At 34.3% G+C, this 23,590-nt stretch overlaps 2 protein-coding genes across 4 annotated transcripts; one reads left to right on the top strand and one right to left on the bottom strand.

The window, feature by feature from the left end:
* Positions 1–108: 108 nt before the first annotated feature.
* LOC114315901 (uncharacterized) lies at positions 109–7,760 on the top strand. Of its 3 annotated transcripts, none has more exons than XM_082892066.1 (15): positions 109–437; positions 947–1,237; positions 1,327–1,406; positions 2,439–2,539; positions 2,713–2,835; positions 3,005–3,074; positions 3,487–3,573; positions 3,695–3,760; positions 3,873–3,965; positions 4,071–4,127; positions 4,254–4,382; positions 5,021–5,111; positions 5,605–5,693; positions 5,909–6,102; positions 7,357–7,760. In XM_082892066.1, the coding sequence occupies exons 2-15, from the start codon at positions 1,024–1,026 to the stop codon at positions 7,364–7,366; spliced, it is 1,404 nt and encodes a 467-aa protein (XP_082748192.1). In that variant the 5' UTR covers positions 109–437; positions 947–1,023; the 3' UTR covers positions 7,367–7,760. The 3 variants fall into 3 exon arrangements, with proteins under 3 accessions (XP_082748192.1, XP_082748191.1, XP_082748193.1); XM_082892065.1 differs by having other exon boundaries at positions 7,349–7,760; XM_082892067.1 differs by lacking the exons at positions 5,021–5,111; positions 5,605–5,693 and having other exon boundaries at positions 7,349–7,760.
* Positions 7,761–9,789: 2,029 nt separating this feature from the next.
* Positions 9,790–22,975, bottom strand: TPR1 (Tetratricopeptide repeat (TPR)-like superfamily protein). Its single transcript, XM_028269940.2, has 5 exons — positions 22,473–22,975; positions 15,090–15,269; positions 13,539–13,665; positions 13,201–13,314; positions 9,790–10,177 (listed from the first exon to the last, which is right to left on the bottom strand). Exons 1-5 carry the CDS (start codon positions 22,767–22,769, stop codon positions 10,062–10,064), a joined length of 834 nt encoding a protein of 277 aa, XP_028125741.2. The 5' UTR covers positions 22,770–22,975; the 3' UTR covers positions 9,790–10,061.
* Positions 22,976–23,590: the final 615 nt, after the last annotated feature.

The raw sequence follows: 23,590 nt of genomic DNA, 5'->3' as shown, positions 1-23,590 counted from the left end.
CTCTAATATTTTCCTAAATAGTTTCATGTTTTAACTTTGATATTGTTTTTTTTTTTTTATTAATTATTATGTCATTAATGATATTTTAGAGCTCCAAAATTAATTGAGAGAAGAAAATATGGAAATATAGATAGAGGACTTCCCACGCCACTCTCTCTCTGTATTTTTCTCTCTCTCACTCACACTCTCTCCTCTTTGATCGAGTCACTTCCCGAGATTTAGGTTTCTCTGTTTTTGTTGCTTCCAAATCCATTGCATACATATACATAAATATATATAGCCATGTCTCTACAATAAATTCATTCATTCATAGGTATAGGATTGTTCAATCTGTGAAAGATCAGTTTTTTTTTTTTTTTTTTTAATAAAGTTCAACACAGTTCTGGGTGTTTCAATTTTTTAGGGTTCTTCTCCTAATTCAGCTAAGGCCAAGATCTGTACGTTCATTTCTCTCAATTCCTTTATTACTGTAAATTTCATTAGTTCTTTAAAAATACTAAATTTATTTTCTGGTGAAAAATATTGGTTTTACTTTTGATTGGAAACAGTATATAAAATCAATAATCATTCTTTGATATTTTGTGTATGTGTGTGTGTGTTATTTTTCGAAATGCCAATTGGGTTTTTGTAATCTTGAAGTTAGATTACTATAATCTAGGGTTTTTTTTTTAATTATATATATATATATATATATCTTCTTTGGTGACGTGAATGCTCACATTTAACTTGTTTTTCTTATGTAATTTTTTATTCTTATCTATCCCCTTTTTTACATTTATTTATTTTTTAACATTTTTCACTTTTTCAGTTTGATATTACTTTTTAGTAGTTCTATTCTGAGTTGCATAACTGTCTAAAGGGTTAATAATTGTGTATAGTTGTGAGAATATATTCTATTCTACCAATATGATAACAAAATATAATATTTTAGTCCTATTTGTTTCAGAACTTTTTGCATTTCGGTTCTTGTGAATTACTCCTGAAGCACTTCAACATTGGAGGATTGGTTCCTTCTGATTGAAGATGAAAACAATTGTTCGATCTGTTCGACAATTTCAATCAGTTTTTCGGCGTCGAGGATATACTATCTTAACTGGGTTATCAAGAAAACAAAATTATTTGGCTAGTACTTGCTGTGTCTACAGATTCTCCTACAATGGTGAAATTTGTAGATATTCATATCCATATATGATCTCAAGAGCTCTGTTTGCTGATGCTGCTAAAGTAGCTAATGGAGGTTGCCTTTTTATCCTTTTCAATTTTGTTAAATAATCTTTAGCATGATGTTGACATTTCGATTTGGGTTTTAATTTGATTTGATTGTAGAAGTAAGCAAAGCAGGGCCTATGATTGAGTATGAGCGTAGAATTGAAGCGGGTGATCTTGTGGATGGGGATAATTGTCAGGTATTGCAATCAATTCACTCTTCATGTTTGATTATAAGGTTTAAAGGAAAAGCTACTAGTTTGTATGTCTCTTCCGAATTTTCTCCAGCCCAGAAGGTTACATTTCTCATCTTCGATCGGAATTTTCCTTGGTTTGTAAATGTTTGAAAATTTGTGCTCTCACTCCCTTACATGGCTTGTGTTTGTTAGCATTAATTAGTTTTGTTGTTGGTGGGGCAGTTGTTAGAATTAATGTGCTATTTGCTAGGTATCATTTGATTTGCTTTTAAGACCTAGAATTAATGCAATTTTGGTTCTTGGATGTGAAAAAGTACTTTTAAATGGTTACGCAGAAGATGTCTAAATTGTGAGAGTGATTTATTAATCCATATGTATTATCCAATTTGTTTGGTTTTCCATTATTTGAGAATCAAAAAGTTTTTAGAAGTGTTATGAAGGTCGCATCGAGTCATGTATAGGCTACACTCCCCAAAGGCTTGTGCATCACAGTTTGAGGCGTGCACTTCACATACGCCTGGTATGCCTTTTACTCATAAGCATGTGAAGAGTACGTATAAGGAGAACTTGTTTTGGGCTATTGTTAACTTAATCTAATATATGGTTTAAACATAAAAACCTCTTTTGTAATTATATTCCATTGGAAAAAAATCAATCACATGACCAAAAAAAAAAAAAAAAAAAAAAAAAAAAAAACACACACACAAAGCTAACTAAGGCTTAATTGAGAAGCTTGATAACTAAAACTAAGAATGTTTTTTTTACCTTCGATGAGGGCAAGCTTCTTTATTTATAGTGAAATGTTCAATGTATTGAAGAAAAATGTATTCACACCTTTATATTTAATTTTTAACATTTTTTTTTTACTATTGTAAAATATTTTCTACATGTACTATATAAAAATATAAAATTAAAAAATGCTTACGCCTTGATGCCTTGAAACATACACCTTGCTTCATGAGGGGTTAAAATGCATTGGGTTACGCATTCACCTTTGAAAACTTTGCCGGGGATATACTGACAGTGATTGTGTAGGTAGGCACCATAAGAGAACTTCAGAGACTTTATGATGAACTTGCCAATTCAGCTGAAGTGTGCCTGTTAGATCGGTATGCAGCTTCTGAGAAAGCTAGCAGGTAATTGTTCATTTGGTTTCCTGATTCCTAAATCACTTGCTAATAAGGCAGATCATGATCTTCTTGTTTGCGTTTTACTATATATATATATATATTTTATGAACTGGAGTTGTCAATTTTTAATAGAGTTTATAACTTCATTGTCATTGATTCACTGTTTCTTTCATTTTTAGGAGTAGGTGGTTGTGGTCCCGTTTCATTCCACAGTCTTCATACTCACCTGTGAAAGGACTCTATCTCTATGGAGGAGTAGGCACAGGAAAAACCATGCTGATGGACTTGTTTTTTGATCAATTGTATGTTTGATGTGCATAATTAATTTGCCTTATCGATGACCTTAAAATTGACTTGAATATGAGAACATGAGCTACCCATCAATTGCAAATCATAAGCATAATGCCGAGGGAATACTAAGCAATTATTATTCACTGTTTTTTTTCTTGTAATTTGTATTTATACTTTCAGGCCTAGCAGCTGGAGGAAAAAGAGGATTCATTTTCATGATTTCATGTTGGATGTCCACAGCCGCTTGCAAGTAAGAATTATCTATATTTCTTCTAAATGCAAACTAGATAGGAAGTTTGTCACAAATTGACTATTTTGTTTGCCGCTTGTCATTCGCACAAGTAATTGACACTAGTACTAACAATTAGGTCAGTGTTTTTAATGAGCCAGTGAGCGTCTCCAAGATGAGTTGCTAGCTAAATGTCATACGACAAAAATCTTGGATACATGATCTTCTTCTCTAGCCGTTCATTTCACTGAATCGGTGGTCAAGATAGCTAAATCTTAAGTTCATGGACTATGGCTCCTGAAAAATACTTTCAAATTTAGTCGAAAATATCTTCTTTTGGACCAATTTTCATCTTCTTCTTGGCGACTTTACTTGGAAATAGGTGGTGTGTACTGAAGTATAAATTTAATGCTATAGTATTGTATAATTGCAGAAGCATAAGGGTGTGTTGGATCCCCTTGAAGTTGTAGCAGGGGAGATATCTGATGAATCAATTTTGTTATGCCTTGACGAATTTATGGTATGTCGGAAGTTGAAAATAGCAGCATCATTTCTGTATTTTATCATCATGGATGGTATCTACTAGCCTTTTACTCTGTGTTCCTGTTGTTAAGTTCCATTTTTCTATTTTTTTTTCATAGGTGACTGATGTTGCTGATGCATTGATATTAAACCGTTTATTTGGACATTTATTCAGCAATGGCTTGGTAAGTAGTTTGATCTACTAATTTTTCTATGTTCTCAGCCCTCTAGGCTCTATGCATTCAACATGTGGTTTTTTGACTGAGAAATAAAACTTGTATATGTCTGCAAGTATAGATTCTTGTTGCTACTTCAAATCGTGCTCCAGACAACCTTTATGAAGGCGGATTGCAGAGAGATCTTTTTCTACCATTCATTTCCACGTTGAAGGTGTGCCTGTAGATGAGAAACTTAAGGCCTCATTGACCATGTATATGTTGAATTTTTTTATTTTACTTTTTATTTAGTTAAGCTTGGAAATTTATTTTGATGTAGGAAAGATGTGTAGTTCATGAGATTGGATCATCAACAGATTACCGGAAAATGACTTCGGTAACATTATTAACTCTCTTCTTCTTTTTTTTTTTTTTTTAACTCGTTAAAGCATCATGTTTGCATTTTCACCTTGTAATTTCTTCTCGTATAAATTCTTCTCGTTATATTTCACTTGAACTTTAGGCTGAGCAAGGTTTCTACTTTGTTGGGAAAGAGTTAACTGGCCTTCTTAAGCAAAAGTTTCAACATTTAGTTGGGGAACACACAGCACATCCACAGCAGGTGGAAGTTGTTATGGGAAGGACGTTACAGGTATTTGATATAAATCCCTCTGATGTAGTACACTACAGAAAATAGAAAGAGAATAGAGAAGGGAGAGGAAGAAGGGGGTCACAATCCTAACACAAATGGCCCCAACTTTAAATCAATAATCCAAAGCTAACTATTACAATGCAATGAATTAATATTTTTAGGTTGGAAGGCCTAATTTAAAATAGGAAACTGACTATTAATATTATTTGGAAACTTAACCCTAATAGAAAAAGGAAACTGAATACCTAGTAAAAATAGAATACTAAATAAAAAAGGGCGTACCTAGTGCACGAAGCTCCCGCTTAAGCGGGGTTTGGGGAAAGGTTGATCTACGCAGTTTTGCCCCGCAAGCAGAGACGCTGTTTCTGTGACTCGAAACCGTGACCACCAGGTCACCAATGGGGAGCTTTACTGCTATGCCAGGCCCACCCGTCAAAAATAGAATACTAATGAATATTAATAAAATTTCTAATGAACCTAAAGCAGAAAAAATAAATAAACATAAATATTACAATTTGTAAAATTATAAATAAAATCTTCACCAACAATTGGTGTGTGCCCATTCTACATCACCCTCAGTTTATTAAGTCATAAAGACAGGGAGAGCAGTTTTATTTTATTTTTCTTCCACTGTTCAGGTTCCTCTGGGTGCTAATGGATGTGCATATTTTTCTTTTGAAGAACTGTGTGACAAACCACTTGGTGCTGCGGACTATTTTGGATTGTTCAGTAAGTCACTTCTAGCTTGAGTGGGTTCAAACCTCAAATTCGTCTTCTCCTTAAAATTCAGTACCCAACACCAAATTGTTGGGATGAATCTCTATTTTGTTAACTTCAGTGATTGAGTATCAAGAATAAAGTCCAATAGAACTTTGAAAATGGGTATGCTTCCCATGTTACTGATGAGGGTTGAAATCCCCTCCAGTTTGCCCGGTTCATTGGCTTAGAAGGTGGCCTTTGAACCTTAACTTTGCCTTCCTAACATGGGTCTAAAGGGCCTTGCCTAGGATTGGGTTCTTGATTACAAAAAAATAAAAAATACAATAAGAGGAAGAAAATGAATACTTCTCCTAAGTACTAGGCTTATAGCTTCCATGATGCTCTTTCTAAACTTAAGTGATTTTACATTCATTGCAAAATCTTTCCGTACCTATCAATTATTATGCTTATTTTTTTTTCCTGTTACAATAAATTATTGTCCAATGGTATTCCTTTCTGGCAGAGAGGTTTCATACGCTGGCTTTAGATGGTGTACCAATTTTCGGACTCCACAATAGGACAGCAGCATATCGGTTTGTCACTCTAGTTGATGTTAGTCTCCTTTCTTCCAAATTGTTTGATTATTTATGAGCTTAATAATTTAGACATAAGTACTTGGTACTTGGGTTCCATTTATGCCCTAGAACTCCACAAAACCTGACACCTCTTGGAAGGGACATAGCATAAAATCAAAACATTATAATGTTAAAAGCATATTTTTATCTCCAACCGGCTTCTGTGTGTTTTTAACTTCACTGTATTTACAGGTGATGTATGAGAACAAAGCCAGATTGATGTGTACAGCTGAGGGGACTCCTGTTGAACTTTTTGAGAAGATTGTGACAATCTCTGATGCTCAACACAAGGCTCCCAGAACTTCTTCAAGATCGAGGAAAAATGATGATTTGGATCTTTGCGTGGACAATGAGTTGGGCTTTGCAAAAGATCGCACTATTAGTAGGTATGATGTTCTGCAATACTTCTTTTTTTTTTCGTTTTTGGATATAGCATATAAACTTTTATATAGATAGAATTCCTTCTTGTGGCCGTTCTCCTATAGCCTTTACTTTGAGCCATCCATTTTGTTGCCCAACATAAATTTTGATAGACTTAATGCAGTCGTATTTCTTAAAACAATTTTCTTCATTTGGGGTCGGAGGACATAAAAGATGGTTGATTGGTGAAATGCTTGGTACAACAGTTGAAAATGGTTGCTGACCCTCCACAAACTTAGATGAAATTGTTTATCTAACAAAATTTTTAACATAGATGAAATTGAATATATAACCAAACTTTTAATGGTAGTTCAAAAAAAACAAAAAGGTTTTTAACAGTATGACTATGTTCTTTTTAAATGTTCTTGCAACGAAACATGTGCTTAAAAGAAATATAATTATTTTGAAACTTACTTTCTAAGCTTCAGAACCCTAAGCCAGTAGCTCTGTAGTTATCGAGAGCACACTATTCAAGAGATGGACGTAAGAAAGTTCCAAAAAAAGAACTAGCTTTAGATTTGGGAGATAGTTGGAAAACTTTCTGCTTTCTCATATCTGCAATAGATTCCTAGTTTTTAGTTGGAAGAAAATGAATTTGCCCCATGCATTCAGAGAGCCCTTGAACATTGGCTTGCATTTGGAAAATCCGGTTTATTTCAATTTTCTGTCGTTGTATCCTTCTTTATTTTTACCTTCTTCACTTAGAATGACCGATAAAGTTTCATTAACAGCAACCAACTAGGCCTAGTCTAGTTGGCCACCATACCTTCCTTAGGGCTTAATTCCAAGGAGGTCAGGGGTTCAGTTCCCCTTAGGAGAGTTGAATTAAGGGAGTGCAAGCACTTAGGTGCTTTGCCAAAGGTGGGGAGATTAAGGGAGTGCAAGCACTTACGTGCTTTGCCAAAGGTGGGGAGATTTTCTCCCATAGATACCAATCTAACAACTAACAATTAATATTTGTCGATAAAAAAAAAAAAAGTTTCATTAACAGCTCAAGCCTCAGTTTAATTCCTACTTCGAAAATAGCAAAAGACAAAATCGACATAGCTTCCTTTGAGCCCATTTAGTATTGTTTTCGAAAACAGTTTTCAGTTCCTGATCCCAAAAAAAGAAAGAAAAAAAGTTTCGGGGTTTGTAAGAGAGTCAAATCTGGATAGTGGTTGCACATATATTGTCATTCTGACTAATGATGGTGACTATTATATATTGCAGATTGACAGAGATGAATAGCAAAGAGTACTTGGAGCAGCATTCTGCCATGCTAAGTTGAGAAGCAGCTCTCGCATGAAGATATCGATGCTGTGATCGATGAGAACGCCTTACGAGCAAGCATGATATTGTGGGAACTTAAATATTGGTCCAATACCGGTAAGACCATTGTTGTCGGTAAGATTGTATGTTACATGGCTTGGGGTTCAGAGGTTTTGGCGGCAAACCGGATATTCATATAATTGAAGCTCTCTAATAATTTTGTTTGTTGAATAGAATTGTAATTGAGCCCTTGTAACAATAGTTTAATGTAATAAATGTAATACAAGTTAATTCCTCAAAAAAAAATAAAAAAAAATAAATAAATAAAATTAAAAAATTAAAATAAAAAAAGAAGAAGAAAGAAATACAAAAATCAATGATTGATAACTGTGGACTAGCTGTGAGCAGTGGGTTGTTAACTGTTATAAAGGGTATATTACACTTGGTCTTTGAAGTTCATGATTTTATTTTATTTTTTACTCTAGTCCTTAATGTTAGTAATTTTTCCCAAATTTACTACCAGAACAAATTTCTATCTAATTTTGGACAAAAAAAAGGCTTGTGGTGATAAAAAAGATAAATTATACTTTGCCCCCTTTTAGTTTCGCAATTTTCTCCGTTTGGCTTTTAAAGTATTTTTCATTTTTTCATTTTGACTCTAAATGTTTGTAATTTTTCTCAATTTACTTTCAAAACGAAGTAGCATTGCATTTTGAATGAAAAAAATGCTAGTTGGTTGTTATATTACATAATTAAAAACAAGTTTGATATCAATACTAAAAAATATAATTTTGAACCTTCAAAAATATTTCTACCTCAAAAATGAGAACCGCATGGAGGTGTCTTTGAATTTTTTCATAACTTTACGAAACTAATTCTTAAAATTTAAATTATTATATTTGTTTTTTTTTTTTTAATAAAAACTCAACTAAAGTACAGTGTGATGTTTGAGTATATGCGGATGATGGTTGTGGAACGTTGAATGAAACAAAGAGAGGCAAAAAAGGATATGAAGGTTGGGGCAGAGAAGGCTGTGAAGGATTAATAGAAATTTACAACAATGTTAGAGGTCCACAATTTTTTGTGGTCACAATGGCTTAAAACTGTCAAAGTAACGTTGTTTTGGCATGTTTTGCACTCAAAATGATGTCGTTTTGGCAATTTTGTGCCATTGTGTTCACAAAAATTGTGGCCTCAAACATTTTCCAAAAGTTTAAGAGTGAATTTGAAAAGGAAATACATGGTCATACGAAAGAAAAAAAAAAAAAAAAAAGAAAAAAAAAAAAAAAAAAAAAAGAAAAAGGTGACAAACACTTCGGTCCAAAAAACCAACCATGAGTATTCAATCAGATGAAAATTGAAACACCAAAAGTTTCTGTAGGAGAGCCATCTAGAAACTTGAGAGAAAATTTCCCATTTTTTTTAGATTTTTTTAATAGGTCAATTTATTATTTAATGGATCCTGTGATAATTAGCGCTGTTTTTATAAATAAAAAGAAAAAACATCACTGATTATTAATTTTTACCAATAGTTTAAAAAATTCATCACAGTATAATATCACTAAGTGTTAATTTTTAGCGACAGATTTAGAAAAATATCAAAATTGTCAATTTTTAGCGGAGATTCTGTTAGGACCAATTTTCAAAGATGAATTGAAAAGACTTAATAGGAATTAAGTCCAACTATTAAGATTTACAGGTAATTTATCTTCTTTTTTTTTTTTTTTTTGGATTTGTAGCATTGGTGTTAATTTTTGAGACTTATGTATAAGTCTTAATAGGTGAACTTATTATCCAATAGATTCTATGATAATTAATGACGTTCTTCATGAAATACTATTAAAAAAGTCACAAATTATTAATTTTCAACGATAGTTTAAAAATTGTCTAAAAAAATGTCACTAATTATAAATTTTGACGATAGATTAAAAAATTTGTCACAAAAAAAAACATCAATTTTCAACTTTCAACAACAGTTTAAAAAATTCTTCATAGAAATATGTCACTAATTATAAATTTTAGCAATAATTTATAAAATCATAATAAAAAAAATCACTAATTGTCAATTTTTAAAGACATGCAAAATATCGTCACAAAAAATTATTTTTAACGACCACTCGTTTGAGAACTAAATATTTTAAACAAAAAGCTAAAACAATCACTATAAAATAAATTATCACATCACTCTCTATACTTTTCTGAACATTTTTTTATAAAAAGTCAAAAAGTCACTAAAATAATCTATTTCCAAACGAAAGTACTTGATAAAAAAATTCAGTCCAACTATTAAGATCCATTAGTAATTTTCCAAGTGTATAAGATTCACTTTCATCAATATCATCAAAAATAATTTGAATGGTGTTGTTATCAAGCCAATTCAAAATACTTGACCAATCAAAAACAATTATAAGTGAAGAGTATATTTGCCATTCCAACATATAAATACTTGCAACCAATCGAAAAATAATATGAGGAGTTTTTGTTAATCCACCTTAAAACACGAAGCCATGTAAACATTGAAGTTTGGAACCCTAAAACGCATCTGCAGTTTTAACTAAATGCCTGCAAATACAAGCACTGCATATTTGTATCATCATGTCAAAAACCTCCACATTCCTTCTTGTGTTTCTTCCAATGACAAGCATGTGTTGAGATGAACACGAACAGACCATAACTAGCGTTGGAACGAAATCGAATAGGAACCAGTATTTGGATCTTGAACGGCTTTGAAGTTGTCGATGCTCATCCCAAACCGGCCCAAAACAGAGTTTCCCATGTCTTTCAACTTATCTGCTCCACATAAAAATTCGTAAGTTCACTTTTTTTACATAAAGAGAAACTGTAGAATTGCAAAATGTCATGTGCAGCAGCAAAATGTTGTCTTCATCAAAGACTTGCAGTTCCCAACCCAAGCAAAAATAATAAACAATGAAACAGAAAACCAGAAGCTGTAAGGACTTGCCCAAGCTTAACTTTTAACATTGATTACAGATGTTTGTAGAATGGAATATAACAGTACCATTCTATCGTACACAAGTTTGTAAAGGTAGCATCAGCAAATTATAGTGAAAACTTCATCTCCAGCTACACGGAAAAGAAAAAGAAAACACCAAAAGAAAATATTCTTGAACCTATCTATGATTCCAAATGGCTCATGAGCAAATAATTTAGTAAGATACATTTTTCCCAAGGAGAAGGCAAATATTGTGTGTTTTTTAAGAGACATCAAAACACCAGTGTAATTAGAGAAAAGTAAAAAATTTGAAAATGCAATTGTGTGGGAAGTGCGTGCAACCTTGGAGACCAAAACTTACAAGTACTTAACTGAAAAGAGTATGAGGTCTTCTATGTGCAAGATACAAGGATGCTGGAAAAAAAAAAGGGTGAAATCATTTGGAGCGCATTATTGACAAAGTCATTTCATCATTTTCCCAGACAATAAAAAAGGTAAGCAAGGAGCAAAGCATTTTTGTTTGGTTTGTCATTCTCAAAACTGTTTTCAAAAAATAGACTTATGAATACCAGTTTTTGTTTGAAACATCAGAATTATCTGTTCATGTTCCTTTTCGTTCTTGCAATCACGTGAAGATGAGAAAGTGACGCAAATAATGGACCATAAGTTTTAAGGAGAACTTCAGCCAGAGAATACGTGTTAAAAGTAAACAAGAGCATCAGTTTGAGAATTATTTTATTTAATATTTTATTAGTTTGGTATTTGTTAATCATTTCTGTGTGGAAATTATCACCTCTGCAACACTGGCCCGGCAACCTACTTCACTTGGTTCGATCCCAACTCCCTGCTTCATGGCCTATGCAGATTATGAAGCAAAAGTGATCATCTATATTTACTCATTCACTTTAGCAGCCTTCTAAAGTAGTGTTGGAGAAGAGCTAGCCTTGCTATTGTGGTACATGTGTCTCCAAGGTTGCACGTTATGTCAACGGTACGCCACTGTCATATCATCATCTCCACAAACTAGAAACCCTCATGTCAGCCTTGTAAAGTGATACCTAGACCAATCACATATGTCCACATGCTCTCCCCCTCCGGAGTCAAGCCATGCTTCCTGAGGTTAACATACCTCAATCCTAAACACTCAGTGACAATTATCCAGAAGCACTTGTCCACTTGCCTAGACAAGCTAAAGGCACCCCCTCGGCTCGGCTGAGCTAACTTCCTCTCTAGTGCGTCACTTCCCCTGCACATTAAGACACACTCAATACCCCTAACTCGGTCATTCTCCACCCAAGCATGTCTCTTCTATGCCTCAGTCCCTTATCTCCAATGTTTGGTCCAAAAGACACACAAATGATCTCACGGAAGTCTAAGTAGGGAGAAGGGTCAAGGAAACCCATCGACGTTGGTGACACAACCATGGGGTGCTCGACTGACCCCATAACCCTCACACAAGACCTCCAAGGATATGTGGCTTGGCGGCTAGAGTTGAGCATCCGTACCAGCATTACAAAGACAAAGATCTTCACTAGAAGACATTCTCCAAGTGCAGACAAGGACATGTTATGCACTCAATACTTGCCTATACTTGTGAGCATGCTCAACTACCTCTGCAACCTCTGAGAATTTTGGTGCCACTGCCAATAGTAGCCTTCTACCTCCGAATTGTCAAGCTAGGAAGGGTGAGCCATTTGATCCCTTGCCAGTATGTGATACTGGGCACAGATCCCTTGCCACTTGATCTCTTGATCCCTTTATGAGAGCCTTAGTTCTTACCATCCACCTCTAGAGGTCTCACAACATTTGAGGGTCTACTATACTGCCACGAGGACTTTGCAAACGATATACTCCCATCAGCACATATTTATCTTGCCTATGCAATAATACAAAACATTTTTCCTTCTTTTACAAGAACAATGGGATTTGAAAGCTCCTATTTCATTAATATTGGACTATGCAATAATACAAAACATTTTTCCTTCTTTTACAAGAACAATGGGATTTGAAAGCTCCTATTTCATTAATATTGGAACCAAGCTAAGAAGCACGAACATAGACACAAGGATACGAACACAGGCAAATAGCATGGACATAACAATGATTAAACAATGTAGGACATGACATGTGAGGGACGCACACAAAATATATAGTTTCATATATTTATTTAGTTATTTTTTTGATAAATATAGAGTTTCATATATTTATTATATGCCATATATATATATATATATATATTTCATTCAAAGATAATTAAGAAAAAAATACAACGTAACACTATTTATCATAAATCTATGGAATTTTTCTTTTATCATTGAATTGCAAGTTATTTTTGTTCATACTTGTAATGTGTTTCATGTGTGCTCAAGTGATGGACATGTGTGTCCCCCAATTGGCCGAAGTGTGTTCGGGTCAAATTTAAAAAAACAAAAAAATAATGTGACGCGCTTTCACGTGTGTTTGACATGTGTCGGGAAATGTCCAATGAGTGTCAACAATGTCCGACATGGATACACCACCTTCTTAGTAGTGTTCGTGCTTGTTAGGCTTTTTTAAGAAAACTTTGTTTCATTTGCTTATTAATAGAGCTAAACCCACGGAGGATAGACAACCAACTTAAAAAGTGAAAGGGAGCTCATGTTAGTTTGGATGTTATGATTCTAATCCATTTTGACCTGCCTTTCTGTTCCATGAAGGAATTCATCTTACTTGTATTAGTTCCAGCAGTTGTTTTTCTAAAATCAGGAAGAGGAAATAGGAAGGGAAAAAAACAAAAGAACTAACAGATTCTATCAATCAAAGCACATGAACATGAGAAGCAAAAATGAGAAACCTACTACACATTAGTTTTTGAACTCACCAATCATCTCTTGTTTCATTTTTTCACGTTTTTCTGCAGCCAATGGCTCCAAACGTTGAATGGTTCTCCTAGCTTGGACATCTGATTCATCTAGTTCCAAGATTTTCTTCATATCTGTAGGACAATAAGGGAAGGGGGGGGGGAACATAAAATGAGATGATAAAAAAGAAATACCAAGGAATAGGATCAGAACATCATATAAGAAAATGACTCCAATATTCTGTCACCATAGCAGGCATGTGTAGTTAGTTATTCTGTGTGTGTATGTGTGTGTGTGTGTGTGAGAGAGAGAGAGAGAGAGTGATATAATAGTGCACAAGTATTGAATTTAAATTTACCTGCAATAGCCTCTTCAAAGTGTTCAAGTTTTTCATGAGCTTCTCCTCTTCTACGTAGAGCTTTCACATAATTAGGATTCAGTTCTAATGCTTTTGTGCATTCCTTTATTGTGTCCTCATTTTTTCCCTGAGATATGTCACACACCCAAAAAAATTAGAAACAATCTCAGCCAGGAAACCAACAAATGCCCTGACAAACAACCTGGACTGAACAAACAAAAGAAAGCGATAGTAGAAGAAACAGCAATTGCAACAGATGGAATTCAAAGAATTAAAAGCTGTTTCTTCTCTCTCTTATAAAAAATAAAAAAATAAAAAAATAAAAAATAAAAAAAATTTAAGAAAAATAAAATATAGGAAACAAAGTTTCAGCCCCAGAATTTAAAGGAACAACACAAACAATTCAAAGGATAACTATTGTAAACATACAATGCCATCTTTATTGGAGAAAAAAATTATATTGTCAAAGATATCAGAAGATATGGAAGATATCAGAATATATAGAGATCCCATATTTGTGCAAACTATGATTATTTGTATCTTTGATTTATTTTAATTCCTTAATTAAAGGGATTTGATTGTATCTCATACTCTATATATATGGTGTATCATGTAAACAAGAGTATTAAAGTCGAGTGAATGAAAGATGTAGCCCCTTAGGGTTTTGTGTGTGTGGATGTAGGCCAATATTGGCCAAACCAGGTTAAAACTTTGTGTTCTTTCTTTTCTCTTTCTTGTCTCTATTTTCTCTCCATATTCAACCTCATTGCCTTAATTACAAAATTCAACTATTTTCACACAGGGAAGGCTTTTTAGGCTAGAAAAACAGCCGTTAGCCTTTAGCAACCCCGATGAGCTAGGCTAATTTTAAACATCTTAGCACAGCTCAGCGTTTTTATCTTCTTCCAGCAAACCCAGTTGCTGTTCAACTTTATCAGCTTCGTCATTGAATTTTAAGAAGAATATAATCATTTGTCCATCAAAAGACACCAATACCGACTTGACCCAAACTTCCACAATAACAAACATCAAATTTGAACTCTACAGGGCCAATAGGGGCGTTGGACATTAATGAAACCACCACTGACAACCTCTAATAATTGTGTTTGAATATTATCGATCTATTTTCTCCAATTGTTGGTGTATCTAGGATTATTTGGTATTTTCAAGGTGGTAGAGATTGATCTCTTTTCCTTTCCTTCAGGATTCATATTGAAAAATTCAATGTCATTGTTTACCATTTTTTACTTATTTAAAAAAAATTTAAAAAAGAGAGAGAGAGAGAGAGAAGAAAAATGTTAATCTTTGCCTTTTCATCCTTCCATTGCCTTTGACTAAAAAATATTTATTGTTTCCTTTTTAAAGAAGAAAAACGTTATTCTGAAGTAAAAATAAAAATATGTGACAATTGCATTATGTCGGGTGTCTAACATACTCATTAGCAGTACCTAGAGGTGGTATCCTACATTTGTAAAACAGAAAACTCAATTGCAAAATTGATTGTGTAAAATAATCCATAGCATAATGGTTATCCATGACCAGAGAATATACTAGTTTGAAGAAACATATTGCACGGTTTGCATGGCATATTGAACGTATTTCAACAGATGAGGGCATCTCTGGTGCAACTTGTAAAGCAGCTTCATACCGCACCAATGCCTCGTCATACTGCCCATCTCCAAAAAGTCTATTACCATCCAATTTTGCATCATTTGCTTCAACCAACGCTTTCTGCTTCACAAACAAGAAAGGAAAGATTCGCAAGTTTAACCTTATAATGCTACACAGAACAATGCACGATAGAGCAGCTGCTTCCACTAACCACAATCCATTGACAAGACATATATCAAGATCGCAAAGGTAAGCAAACATCTCAAATATTAAAAACTCATGATTTAACCATTATCTATGAAATAGTATCAAAAGAAGAACATTAATTCCATGATTTAAACATCTATTTATCAAGAAATATCAACAAACAAATCAGCAGTCTAATCAGAGTCCCCAAGCATAGACCTGTAGATATACAAACAAATAAATAAAATAAAGCAGCATAGACCTGTAAATGTATACTTGTAAAGCAGCATACTTAAATGTAGATCATCACTGTTCTTAATTAAGTTTGAAAACGTCTAAGTGGGCATTCCTACTTTACATCCAAACAAAAAAAAAAGGCAAAAGGTAGAAAATCATTGCAATCAATATAAAAAAGAGAATTTCAATTAAAGATCTCTTGCCTCGACTTTTAAATTTATTATAGAAAGATTCCCCTGGTGGCATAACAAGTTCTATTGCTTCGAAACAATGACCATCTTTCACAAGTGACTTCTTGCATGCCCACGTTTTGGCATGGCAATTGTCAAATCCAGAGAGGCTGACCAGGGTTGTGAACAAGCAGGGAGAAGTTTTGTAGGCAGGTCAAGAAATAAATTGTTGAGCTTGGTTCAATAATTTCTAGAATGCAGCAGTAGCTTAGTTTATCCTGTAGCATAGACTTTTATTTATTTATTTATAGAATTTTGCAAAATGGTTTATCTTGGACCCAAACACTATAGCAAGTTCACGAGCATCTTTGAAAAAGGGGGAAAAAGTAGAAAAGAAAAGAAAAGGAAGAAGTATTCCACGTAGGGCTTTTTGGATTGAAGTCAATGGCATGGTTTCTTTGGATAAAGAAAAACAGACATAAAATTCATTCACACTTGCAAACCAATTCAATATTCAGCATAACTGTATGGCCCTCAATTGAACTGGTTCTATGGTTTCACATAAATCTCCAATTGCCAAAAACTTATCAAGTTATATTTGAGCTCTACTAAAAAACCAACCAACTTCACAGTGGAACTTAGCTTAGCTCATTTATGTATCAATGATCTCAAGCAACTAGACTAGATTTCTTCATCTTACAACTCTGCCTCCAAGTAAAATGAAATCTATGTTAGCTGTGAAGAAGTACAATAATACTATGATGACCATATTTTCTTATCATATTTTATTTACCATCTCATGTGTCACTACTGCATTATAAACAAACAATTGTTCTGTTTGATACTTCTGCAATAACATTATAATGACCACTTTTCTTACCATATTTTATTTATCATGTCATGTGTCACCACTGCATTGATAACAAAGATGAGTGGTGGAACTTATTAAACCAATGAAGTATTGACACATGAGATGGTAAAAAAAATATGTTATCAATATTATTTGCAGAAGTATCCTCAAACAGAACAGTATACTAGAATGATAGCAAGTGCTTCCCGTGAAATCTGTATCTTGCAAGGAAGAAAAGTGACAAGAAATGGGGAAATGACTGCATGACAACATCGTAAATGATAGGGCAATGAGTACCAAGTGTGGCACGAGTAAGATGGCCAAACTACCATCAGAATTTGATTCCGTCAGTTTAAATAGAAAAACCATTTTTTTTTCCCTCAAACATCCCTAGGTATGCACAATGCCATAGCTATGAGTTTGTATTTTCTTCAAGCGGCTAAAATATTGTATGATGGACATTCATGGGGATGTGTCCACTGGAGTTCCTGAAGTTGAGATAGGATCTTAATTATGCATATAATATGTGTGCAAATATATTACTATACATTACCATGGCATAAAACATGAGTTTGATGCATTTCAGAAGCAATTGTTCTACAAGATAGGCCTTGCTACCCCCACTAAGGAATATACACATAGTATCTATATCTATATTGTTATCACAAAAGGAAGCAAGAGAGCCTAATCTTGCACTTCCACATTTCTTCCATTAGGGTTTTGTAACAAGCAATCCTCGAATTCCAACTAGTCTCTCTAAACACCCATTCCTTCTAGAATATACAGTAAAAGCAAAAAAAGTAGAACTTTCTCTTTCCTCTTTCCAATGGACTTCATCAATGAAATTCTAGTTTCAAATCTGCTATATATTTATTTATTTATTTTAACAAGAACATTAACTTCTCAATTCTGTTGATTTCAATAATGGGTTCCTTGTGGCATTAATATCTTCTACCGCAATTGTTTGTCAATTTTTGAATTCTTATCAGTGACCTTTCAAAACTTTCTTGTGTTGAGTATATATAGTCAGTCAGAAGAAAATAAACCAAACCAAACCAAACCAAGCCTTAAGTCCCATCAACTGGGGTCGGCTACATGAATCCTATTTCTCCACTCGACTCTATCAAAGGTCATTTGGTTAGTCAAATTAAGGAGATTCATATCTTTATTTATTACACTAGCCCACATCAATTTAGGTTTGCCCTTCCCCTAACACTTCCCTCTACCATCATTGTATCGCATTTCTTCACTACTGCCTTTGTCGATCTCCGTTGTAAATGACCAAACCATCTTAATCTATTCTCTCAGCGCTTATCTCCTATTGGTGCTACTCTTACCCATTTATGAATATACTCATTCTTAACTCTATCTTTTCCAATCTTACCACATATCCATCTTAACATTCTCATCTTAGCAACACTCATCTTATCTACATATTGTTTCTTAGTTGCCCAACATTCTGTCCTATACAATATCGCTGGTCTAATCGCTATTCTATAGAATTTTCTTTTAATCTAATGGGTACTCATTTATCGCACCGTACCCTAGACGTACTCCTCCACTTAAGCTATCTTGCTTTAATTCTATGGATTATATCTGCTCCAATCTCCCTAGCCATTATGATAATTGACTCTAAATAACGAAAACATTCACTCTTAGATAATTTTTGACCCTTGATCTTTTCTTCTCCTCTATTTCCATTATTATTATTATTAAAATTACACTTCATGTACTCTATCTTAGTTTTACTAATTCTAAATCCTTTAAATTCAAGTGCTTTTCTCCAAATCTCCAACTTAGTGTTAACTCCTTCTCTAGTCTCATCTACTAACACAATATGATCTGCAAAAAACATACACCATGGCACATTATCCTGAATATTTCTCGTCAACTCATATATAACTAAAGTAAAAAGATAAGGACTTCTTAAGGTTGATCCTTGGTATAACTCCACAGTAATTAGAAATTCACTCGTATCTCTAGCCGACGATCTAATAGTGGTTACCATACCTTCATGCATGTCCTTAATCACATCAATGTAGCCTTTTGTCACCCCTTTCTTCAATAACACCCACCAGATTACATCCCAAGACACTCTATCATACGCATTCTCAAGATCAATAAAAATCATATGAATGTCTCTTTTCTTCTCTCTATACTTTTCTATTACTCTCCTGAAAAGATAGATCGCTTCCATTATTAATCTATCGGGCATAAATCCGAATTGATTCTATGTTATATCTCGCAATTAACGTTTCATCATTGTCTCCCACACTTTCATTATATGACACATCAGCTCGATTTCTCTATAATTGTTGCAATTCTAAACATCTTTTTTATTCTTAAAAATTAGCACTAAAATACTCTTCCTCCATTCATTTGTATTTTCCTAGTCAACAAAATCTTGCTAAATAACCTAGTCAACCAAGCAACCCTTTCTTATCCAAACATTTCCAAATTTTAATCGGGATATTATCGGGGTCTTAAAGCTTTATTCGATATCATCCTCTTAAATGCAATCTTCACTTTAAAGTTTCTAATCTATGATGCACGGATACGAACACGAGACATGACACAGATACGGGGACACGCAAATTTTTAAAAAATGGGGGACACGACACGCTGGGGACTAAGAAGCATGGGACACGTGACACGACACAGACATGCCGACACATTAATTTTCAAAAAATGCAGGACATGACACATGAGAGACACGCATGAAATATATAATTTTAAATATTTATTATATGTTATATATGTATAAATATATCATTCAAAGATAATAAAAAATGCAATATGACACTAATTCCTATAAATTTATATGGGTTTTGTTTTATTATTGTATCTTAAGTTGTTTTTTCAAATTTATAATTAGTTTCACATGTCTAATCGATAGACATGTGTCTAAGCAATTAACACGCGTGTCCTCCAAGTGTCCAAAGAGTGTCTGGGTCTTTAAAAAAATTTAAAAAATAGGACACGTTTTGAAGAGTGTTAGACATGTGTCTTAAGAGTGTCCAAAGAGTGTCGGTGTCCGACACGGACACGATACAGATACGTTACCTTCTTAGAAGTATCCGTGCTTCTTAGGCTGGGGATACGTTTAATATATATAATTTTATTTATTTATTATATGTCTAAAATAAAAAGAAAATCATTAATTTTTATAAAATTACAATAATAATAAAATTAATAAACATATTTTTTAATTTTTTTTAATAAAAAATGAGTTTTTTTAAATAAAAATAATTTATTTTATGAATTTTAGGTTAAACAAAAATAAGGAAAAAAAAAAGAAAAGAAAAAAAAGAGGGGGAAGAAAATAGAGGAGTGAGAAATAGAAGAGAGAGAGAGAGAGAGACGGGTGAATCAGCATAAGGGGGAAAAAAATAAAAAAGAGAAACAAAAGAGGGGAAAGTGAAATCAGAGAGAGAGAGTAGGAGAAGACGAAGAAAATGGAGGAGAAGAAGATGAAGCAGACAGAAGACGAGGAGGAGGAGGAGGAGAGAGTAGACGAAGAATACCTCAGCTTCTTCAATTGATCTGAATAGGTTAGGGCTCCTATCCTCTCCTCCCTTTCTTTCTCTGTCTCTCTCTTTCTCTGTCTTCTCTCCTTCCTCGATCTCTGTCTTCTCTCCTTCTTCGATCACTTTGTTTGCCTCTATTTCTCTTTCTGTCTCCTTTCCTCTCCTTCCTCTCTCTCTCTCTCTCTCTCTCTTTTCTCTTTCTGTCTCCTCCCTCTCCAACAGTTAGGGCTTCGGTCCACCTCATACGTGTCCGGAAAGTGTCACAGAGTGTCCATGGTGTGTCCGACTAGCAAAATTCAAAAAAAAAAAAGGGGACACATTAGAGAGAGTGTCGGACACATGTCCACCGCGTGTCCGTGTCTGTGTCCAACACTTGTACGCAGGCCCTGGGGACGTATCGGTGCTTCATAGTTTCTAATCCTGCGATGGAACCTATAGTCTTGGTTTTCTTTATTATTGGCTACTTCCTCCCTTTTTGACCTTCCTCCATGTTCCTCATTTAACTTCTTCTCAAAATAATTCTTCTACTGCTCTTTAATCTCTTCATCCTTCATCAACACCTTAGAGTCCTCATTCTTGATGCACTTAACTTGATCATACTTAAAAATTAACAAAAAATTGATCAAAATCAATTTTAAACCCTAATAGATGTGATTTTGAAAAAGAAATATGCGTATCGGAAAGTTTTTTTCAAATTGTGCAAAATATAAAAAAATTCACGGTTTTGGCTACCGCAACCGTTGCGCTACGGCCTTTACACCCTTCAACCGCAACCGCACCACCGCAATCGTTATGGCAACCGCAACTGCTTTTCGAAACCTTGCTCCTCATATAATTGGCCATCGAGTTCCACATAGTGTTAGCATAATTCCAAGTCCTAAGTTCCTTCTTCATTCATTCTATTCTTAAATATTTATAGTTTATCCCATATTAAGTCCCACCATCTCGTCCTACGGCACCCACTATCCTTCCTACCTTGGTCTTGCCATTTAAAGCATAAATCTAGTACCAAAACACTATGTTGAGACGTCAGACTCTCTCTAGGAATCACCTTACAGTCGCAGCATTTTAGAGGGTCCATTTTTCTTACTAGAAAGTAATCTATTTTGGTTCTTAATTGACCTACTCTTAAAGGTTATCAGATACTCATCTCTCTTCTTATATATAGTATTGGCCACCACCAAGTCAGAAGCCAACACAAAATCCAAAAAACTCTCTCCAGTCTTATTTCTACCACCAAAAAATATTTTGATTTAGTTGGTAGGGATTAGTTCAGTGTAGACAGTAGCTTCGAACACCCCTGAAATGAGTTGTAGCAATGTAGCCTAAACCATTACATTGGTGATGTATTGGTTTGGAGGGGACACTAGCATGGCCGAGAAGGTTGGAGCACTAAATGGCAGACAATGCAACACAATAAACAACAGGAGGGATGTTGATGGTGATATCAACAACAATGGAACCACTACGCCAGTTTGCAAAGTAAATGGTGCTTGGCACAACAGGAGACTGTGGCAAAGGTGACACTGGCGATTGCACGTGGTGCTGTTGACAGGACCAACTGCTTATGCTGATGCTGATGCTGATGCCCATACTGCGACTTTGTGTCTGCATATATATCTAGGTACAAGTAATTTAAGGGGACTAAAAAAAAACACATTGCGACACACATGAATCTTTTGGGTGCAAATTTGATACACAAGAAAGACTTGCACCAAACACAAGATGGACTTGAGATTTCCACTGTCAACTGATTTGAGATTTCCCCTAATTTAAGCTCACTTAGACAACACAATGTCTGTTTGGACGGAGTGGATAAGGGAGGATTGCAATGCAATGGACTATTAAATAGTCTTTGGAATATTTGATTGGAAGTGATGTGTATTTAACTATTAGTATGACTTTTACTTTTCTAACCAAACGATAGATTAGTAAATCTATTGAACACGGAGTCCAATCCCATGAAACAAACGCTCATACGTAATGTTCTCAAAACATCAAGAAATAACAATATCCTTCAATTTACATATCCATAAAAAAATATGTAAGAATCAAAAAGTCATCCCCCTAAAATGGATTATTTATGTCTAGATAACCAAAAGTAATGTGCATTGTCATATTCGAAAAATTATCAATCGTTCAATTTACAATTCACTGACAAGTTTAGAGAACAATTCACAAAAAATGATAACTAATTCACATCACTTTCCATAGAAAAAAAAAAATTTTTTGCTAGTTTATGGAACAATTCACTTGTAGGAGTTAAATCCAATAACCGACCTCAACACCATATCAATTATCCATACATATATATATATATATATAGAGAGAGAGAGAGAGAGAGAGAGAGAACCTGTATCGATTCATCGTCGTTGGAGGTAGCTTCGAGAGAGTCATCTTTTGGAGACACAGATTGTTGTTGTGGTTGTTGTTGTTGCTCTTCTTCTTGTTGTTGTTGTTCATCACCGCCATTGAAATCGCTTTCGCTAGCGGTTTCGAAGCCGTCGGAGATGTCTCCCGCAGCCGATGTTGCGTCGTGGCTCGAGCTCGACTCGGCTGCTACTGCTTTTGATGGCTTTGGTTTCGATTTGGGAGTAACATTGACAGCGTTCCTCTCTTCTTCACTCGGTGCTGGTTCGATCACCACCATCTCTCTCTCTTTCTCTCTCTTCGTGTTCCGAACTCAGTGAGTTGGGGTTTCTGGTGTTCGCCGCTTTTGCGTGAGTTAACAGAGATGGAAGAAAACAAACCTTGTGGTTCCGGAAACCTCTAGCTTCTCCCAACGACGTCGTTTCCCCTACACTTTCGTGTTGTTGACGGGTCGGATTTGTAATCGGTTTTTAACCTGAATACAATCCGCAGATCTGAGTCCGAATTCAATTACAGTATAAAATTAAAAATTAAAAAATAAATTCAGGTTAGACTCATTAATGTTAAATTCTATTTAATAACTAAATGAGTAATGTCAGGTCTCTATAGGCATGAAAAAAAAAAAAAAAACTAAAAATTATATAATTATGAGTGTTTTCACCTGATGGCGCTACATCAGAACATTTTAAAGATAATAAAAGAAAAAACAAAATCTTACAAGAATCATGTAAAAAGGAGATTTAATATTAAACGAAATCAATAACTCAAATGTAATTAGACCCAAATTTCTTACTAATTTTTCAATCGAATTTCATTGACATCTATATTTACTAATTCAACTAAAAGCAAAAGAAATTTAAAAAAAAAAAAAAAAAAAAACAAACAAACAAACAAACAAAAGTTAAAAGCAACAAAAATTCCAATTCAACAATGCACATTCTTTGACATTTCAACTCTAATTTCTTACAGCAGCAACACTCTAACAGCAGTAGCAACACTCCAGCAACAGCAGCAGCAACACTCCAGCAACAGCAACATTTCATCAAGACTAATATGTGCATAAGCCCTGACTCTTAACCATTCTCGATTCAATTCGATTTA

The sequence above is a fragment of the Camellia sinensis genome, chromosome 10 (genome assembly GCF_055761805.1).
Source record: "Camellia sinensis isolate YWXY chromosome 10, ASM5576180v1, whole genome shotgun sequence".
Lineage (NCBI taxonomy): Eukaryota > Viridiplantae > Streptophyta > Magnoliopsida > Ericales > Theaceae > Camellia > Camellia sinensis.
This window is presented reverse-complemented; position numbering and strand designations above follow the sequence as displayed.